This window comes from Chionomys nivalis, chromosome 7 (assembly GCF_950005125.1).
Source record: "Chionomys nivalis chromosome 7, mChiNiv1.1, whole genome shotgun sequence".
In the NCBI taxonomy this organism is placed as follows: domain Eukaryota; kingdom Metazoa; phylum Chordata; class Mammalia; order Rodentia; family Cricetidae; genus Chionomys; species Chionomys nivalis.
The window spans coordinates 74,347,791-74,354,329 of NC_080092.1; the positions used below are offsets into that span (position 1 = coordinate 74,347,791).

At 50.5% G+C, this 6,539-nt stretch overlaps 1 protein-coding gene across 1 annotated transcript; it reads left to right on the top strand.

Annotated features, from left to right (window-relative positions):
* The first annotated feature begins 1,878 nt into the window (after positions 1 to 1,878).
* On the top strand, positions 1,879 to 5,827 carry Tob1 (transducer of ERBB2, 1). The gene is made up of 2 exons (XM_057776804.1): positions 1,879 to 2,176; positions 3,893 to 5,827. The coding sequence occupies exon 2, from the start codon at positions 4,037 to 4,039 to the stop codon at positions 5,075 to 5,077; it is 1,041 nt and encodes a 346-aa protein (XP_057632787.1). The 5' UTR covers positions 1,879 to 2,176; positions 3,893 to 4,036; the 3' UTR covers positions 5,078 to 5,827.
* Positions 5,828 to 6,539: the final 712 nt, after the last annotated feature.

Here is a 6,539-nt window from a genome sequence, read left to right on the forward strand (position 1 = left end):
GAGCAAAACCACGCAACTGAAGAAAAAAATGGACAAATAACTTATATTAAAAATATTTTGCTGCAAGACATTTTAATTTTAAATGCTCGTCATGCTTTCAAAATCTAATCCCATTCTGTTTGCAACTAGAAAGCCCAAATACTAAATATAAGACAGAATTAAAAGCCTTTCGGCGTAAAACTTCTATGTTCTTAAAACGCTGTCCAAGTTTTAGGAACCTGTGCAATAAACAAGAAATGGGTCACCTGACCGGTCCCCACCCCACCCCTTCGCCCATTCCATACACCCTCCCCTTCTCACAAGCTTTGAGACTTTAGAAATATCTTTTGTCAAAGCTGTTCCTTCTAAAAGAGGAGGTGGAAACCCACGCAAGCAGGTCCGAGTGCAGAAAAAGGCAACATCCAGACTCCTGCATCCATAAAACGAAAAGTCTCCTTCTTGGCAAGCCGCGTAGACGCAGGCTTGTGTCCTGGGTGGCACAGATGGTCTACACAGGCAGTGAGCTGCGGTTTAACCTCTAGACACATGCTTAGAAATGCCCGCCCTGCAGTGTTAAGGGCAAGGCAGCAGCACGGGGATCGTTTTGTTTTTTATTTTATTTTTCCAGGAAGCATGCCCCGAGTGACCGACGGGGAAGGAGAAGGCCGGGCCTTGGGCGTTTCATTCACTGCTTCGCTTTCACCCCCTCCTCTCCTTGGCTCCCCCACGACTTTCTCTCGCCTTTACCCAGTCCTAGTTTGACGTCCGTCTCCTGGATACCAGACAGCCAATCGCCTGGCCGCTAAGGTCCGGCGCGGCCAATCAGGCATCGTTGCTACCTGTGAGTAATATTTTTAGCGGAGAGGAACGCCCCGTTCCACTCCCGAGGTAACTCGGATTTCTGGGCTGCAGGTTGTGGAAACGGCGCCTATCCGCGCCCCTGGAGTCCCTTGCGTCCCCACTCCCTAGACACCCGTACACAGTTCAGAAAACTCTCGCAAGGTTCCTCAGCAAGGCACCGGGTTTATTTTGTGCGCCTGGGTGAAAAGCCCTCAAAATGCACGCGTGGGTGCACACGCAGTCACATAGGCTGTTTGGCATCGTGTCGCTAGCTGGGACGTTTGATACAAGGCGTTTTTTCTTACGATCTCAAGCCACCTCCAAGTCCAAGCTGCTGCTAGGTGACCCGGGGAGGTCTGGCGGGGGGTGGGGAGGACGACGACGACGGGGGACTGCAAAGGCAGTTAAACTGTCACCTGGGCGGGAGGTGCAGCGAGGTGGCCTTCCTTCCCCGCCCCCAGGTTCTGCAGTTGTCACTCTCGGGGTGGCAGTTGGCCTAGGCTCTGCGGGGATTTACACTCAATGAATCGGGAGCACGAGTCCGGGTCACCCGGAGGTGGGCTGGAAACCCAAGGACAGCTCGCCTACGAGTGGGGTTTTCCTCGGCCACGGTCTCACTCGGAAGCAGCCTTTTCCGTGTTCTGCCCTCCCCTCCCCAAGCCTCGGCCTCTCCTCGCTGTCGGCCCCCGCCGCACCGCCACCTGCTCCGCTCCCCTCCCCCGCTCAGGCCCTGCCGTCCAGCCGCCCCACCCCTACAGCCCTCCTCCAATCCCATCCCAAGGTCCCCCTTAACCCCGCCCCCAGCCTCTCGGAATTGTCGGCTCATTGGCCGTAACGGTGCCCAGGGGGCGTGGCCATCCATCGGCGGCCGTCGGGACGTGGGCAGGCGGGACTTGGCCAATGGCGTCGGGGGGCAGGGCAGGGGCGGAGTCGGCGCGGCCCCGGGGTGAGGGGTGGGGAGGGCGGGACTGTGACGCGAGCGGCGCGCACCCCCGCGGAGGCTGGGGGTGGGGAGGAGGCTATAAAACGAGAGGCGGGGCGCGCGCCGCGGCAGAAGGAGCGAAGCTCTGGCCCGGCGCGCAGAGTGCGCTGTACGGGGACGCAGGGCCGGGCCGCCGGGCTGTGTGGAGAAGCGAGCGCGCTCGTCTGAGCCTGTCGTCCCCTCCACCCCAGAGCCAGAGCAGCGAGCTCCCGGGCCCGCCCGAAGCGTCCGTCGCGCGTCCGGCGGTGGCGACGTCTTGCACCCGGCCGCCTCACCGCTCCCGACCCACCCGCGCCCCCGCCCGCCCGCCCGTCCGCCGCCCCTTCTCCCCCGCCCAGCCGCGGCTCGGCGGCGGCCGCAGCCCCGGAACAGCCTGTAAGTACGGTGGGGCGGTGGCTAGGGGCCGAGGGAGGGGCTGCAGCGCCCTGCGAGCCCGGGTGCCGAGGGACAGCCGCGGGGACCCGAGGGAATGGAGTGGCTCCGGGAAGCCCGGCCCCGAGGCTCGGCGGCCGGCGGGCGGCCCGGAGGAGGGAACACCCGGGGTGGGGAGCGGCGCCCGGGCACGGGGGAGGGGGCGCCGGAGTACTGGGATCGGGCCGGGACCGGTGCTCTGGGATGCTGGCCGGGTCCCAGGAGCCTCGAGCGGGGAGCGGAGCGGGGGGTGGGGGGGACGGCGGGGTCAGGTTACGGCGGGGGAGGGGAGGGCAGGGCGGCCCGCGCCGAGACCTGCCGGTGCCGGGGGCCGTGTTCCCGGGGCGGCCGCCGGAGAGCCTGCTCTCCATTTCCCGGGGCCGAGCTGCTCCTCCCCGAGCAAGGCTAGTAGTCTTCCTCCTCCTCCTCCTCCTCCACCTCCTGGCTGTTTCTGCTGCCGTAGCGCTCGGGCTCCCGGCGCTGTGAGCAGAAATCTAATGAGACCCAACTGGCTGTTTATGTAATTCTTCACCGTCCTGTCTTAAGGCGTTGCTTTAAAAACTACCTTCCACCCAAGCCTGGCTGGGCTCGCCTGCACCTTTAAGCAATCCAGCTGAATCTGCCCTCCCTGTCGGCGCTCGGCTTTCGGCTTGGAAAGTGTAGTTTGGGGGCCACACGAAAGATTCTTTGCCCTTTGTCACCAAGAATATGGAAAATGGAACAGACGGATTAACGCCAGCTTCATTGTTTTAAATGCCCTTTTTGATCAACCTCGGTGTACAAATAGCTCTCCCTTGGAAATACCTCTGTCCTTGATCTTTTCTTATCCCCACCCAGTGCTGACCCAGCAAACGTTTAAAGGTCGACCTTACCGTAGGACCTCTCTAGGGGCTGTTGTTTTATCCAGAGAGGGAAAGAAGTTTTTTTGTTTGTTTTTAAGTTAGAATAAAACTGAGGAACCCTGCCCTTTCAACAGATCAATAAGAGTTTTAAGCAGCTTGTTTTTCTTCTTCTTGCAGTTGAGAGGAATTTCAGAATTAGGGGTGTGGGGGGACAGTACACAATAAAAAGAAAAAGGCTCTGGGAAGAGCAGGTATGTGCGTGCCCTTGGAATGGTTAAAACTATAGGGGATAATTTGGTTTCTATCCTTTACCAAGGTGACAGTTCATTTAGTACCTTTCATTTTAGCATCGTGTGTACTTTGAAAATTGGAAATAATTTTTGTAATTTATAACATTCCCAAATATTTAACAGAACAGATTTAAATGTAGTTTCCAAAATGAACTAAAATACAAGAGTCATTTCTAAAATGGTGAACAGCAAGGAAACTAATGACCAACTTCTAAAAGTGGAGTGTGTATGTGGGTGGGTGAATTCAGTATACAGCTCCTAGTAAACACTGACGCTTGAAGTAAAGAAAGGATACATAATCTGGAGTTGCCTTAAGTTCTGCTGGAGAACGGTATGTAATAGATCAAAATGCTATTTTACCTGTAAATCTGTTAACGAATCTTAGTGATTTTTTTTTTATTGTCTGTTCCTTTATTTTGTAGTGGTATTTTCCAGGCTTTCGAGCCTAGTAAACATTTTCAAAAGTGAAGTTGCTTTGGGTAAAAAGCTTTGGAGCGACTACATTAATCTTATTTGGACGTGTTTGCTTTTGTTTTGTTTTCTTAAAGGAACAAGATCACGAAAGGTTGAAGAATAATCTAATACCAGCACTTTGAATGAGAACTTGTTTCTCTGCCACAAACTGATTTTTAAAAATTTTATTTTTCTGGTGGAGGAGTTGAAACAAACCTAACTTTTGTGGCAACGCAGCTATGCAGCTTGAAATCCAAGTAGCACTAAATTTTATTATTTCGTACTTGTACAATAAGCTTCCCAGGAGACGTGTCAACATTTTTGGTGAAGAGCTTGAAAGACTTCTTAAGAAGAAGTATGAAGGGCATTGGTATCCGGAAAAGCCATACAAAGGATCAGGGTTTAGATGTATACACGTAGGGGAGAAAGTGGACCCCGTGATTGAACAAGCGTCCAAAGAGAGTGGTTTGGACATCGATGATGTTCGTGGCAATCTGCCACAGGATCTTAGCGTTTGGATCGACCCGTTCGAGGTGTCCTACCAGATTGGTGAGAAGGGGCCAGTGAAGGTGCTGTACGTGGACGACAGCGGTGAAAACGGGTGTGAGCTGGACAAGGAGATCAAAAACAGCTTCAACCCAGAGGCCCAGGTCTTCATGCCCATAAGTGACCCTGCCTCCTCGGTGTCCAGCTCGCCCTCGCCTCCCTTCGGTCACTCTGCGGCTGTCAGCCCCACCTTCATGCCCCGGTCTACTCAGCCTTTAACCTTTACCACTGCCACTTTTGCTGCCACCAAGTTCGGCTCTACCAAAATGAAGAATAGCGGGCGTAGCAGCAAGGTAGCGCGCACTTCTCCGATCAACCTCGGCCTGAATGTGAACGAGCTCCTGAAGCAGAAAGCCATCTCTTCCTCCATGCACTCTCTGTATGGGCTGGGCCTGGGCAACCAGCAGCAGCCGCCGCAGCAGCCACCGCAGCAGCAGCCAGCCCAGCCGCCACCTCCACCCCCACCTCCACAGCAGCAGCAGCAAACCTCTGCTCTTTCCCCCAATGCCAAGGAATTTATTTTTCCTAATATGCAGGGTCAAGGTAGTAGTACCAATGGAATGTTCCCAGGTGACAGCCCCCTTAACCTCAGTCCTCTCCAGTACAGTAATGCCTTTGATGTGTTTGCGGCCTATGGAGGCCTCAACGAGAAGTCTTTCGTAGATGGCTTGAATTTTAGCTTAAATAACATGCAGTATTCTAACCAGCAATTCCAGCCTGTTATGGCTAACTAAAAAAAAACCAGAAGAGAGAACATGTATCGTACAAGTTAAAATGCATCGGCCCAAGGGGGAAATTTTTTTTTTTTTGCCTCCTTGAGATTTTTTTTTAAAGCTTATAGTAAGGATACATTCAAGCTTGGTTACAAAATAAAACATGCATCATTTTTCATTTGCCAACCAAGCACAAAGTTATTTTATACTGACTGTATATTTTAAAGTATACTCTCAGATATTGCCTCTTACAGTATTTAAGATATAGCAAGGACATGGCTGATTTTTTTTATATAAAAAATTGGCACTAATAAGTGGGTTTATTGGTCTTTTCTAATTGTATAATTTAATTTAGTACAAAGTTTGTAAAATATCAGAGGATATATATATTGTTTCTACGACACGGTATTGCATTTCTATCTTTTTACTACAGTGATCTGTGACAGCAGCTTCATGTTGTATTTTTTTTACTGAAATTGTAAAATATCCATCTTAAAGACATCAACTATTCTGAAATTGTGTACAGGATATTCCTTTAGTGGTGGAATTAAAATGTACGAATATTTGCTTTTTCAAAAAAATGTATTTTCTGTTAAAGGTTTAAAGATTTTTGCTATATATTATGGAAGAAAATGTAATCGTAAATATTAATTTTGTACCTATATTGTGCAATACTTGAAAAACGGTATAAAAGTATTTTGAGTCAGTGTCTTACATGTTAAGAGGGACTGAAATAGTTTATATTAAGTTTGTATTAAAATTCTTTAAAATTAAAAATGCCTGTCGCATGGTCTTTGTTTTAAACCTTTGCTAGAAGTATATGGCTGGAGTTAGATCGTACATGCTCACAAAGAAGGAAGATCTGACTTGAGTCACAGGAATAGTGGAAGGCTGGGGCTCTACTGATGGATCACACAGCTTTGCCAGAGCTGGGGTGTAGCTTGGTAGAGCATTTGCCTAGCATGCAGAAGCTATGGGTTTGATCCCCAGCATCCAGTAAGTGGTACATGCATGCCTCTACTCCCAGCATTCAGGGTAGTGGTGGGAGGATCAAAAGTTCAAGATCATCCTTGGATACATAGTTTAAGGCTACCCTGGGCTACATGAGACCCTTTTAAAAAAATAAAATCCTACACAAGGTAGACTTCCTCACACTTTCATCCAGCGTCAGGTATGTTAAGGCTGGTCAATCCTACTTTATAGCAATTCTATTTAAAATGTCATACTGACATGTAGGAGAGAGAGGTGATGGGATGGATGAAGTCAAAGCCTAACAGCATTTGAAATGGAGAGGGAGCTCAGAAAAATGCTAGAAAGAGCTGCTCTCCTAGCCTACCCTTAAAATGGATGTTTACTAATACTTTATGTTCAGCCTGTTGTAATATGAGCGGCGGGGCTGTGTCCCCGGCACCCGGCCGCCCGCATGGCTTTACCTGAAATAATTACACGGAAACTGTATTCTTTTAAACACTGCCTGGCCCAT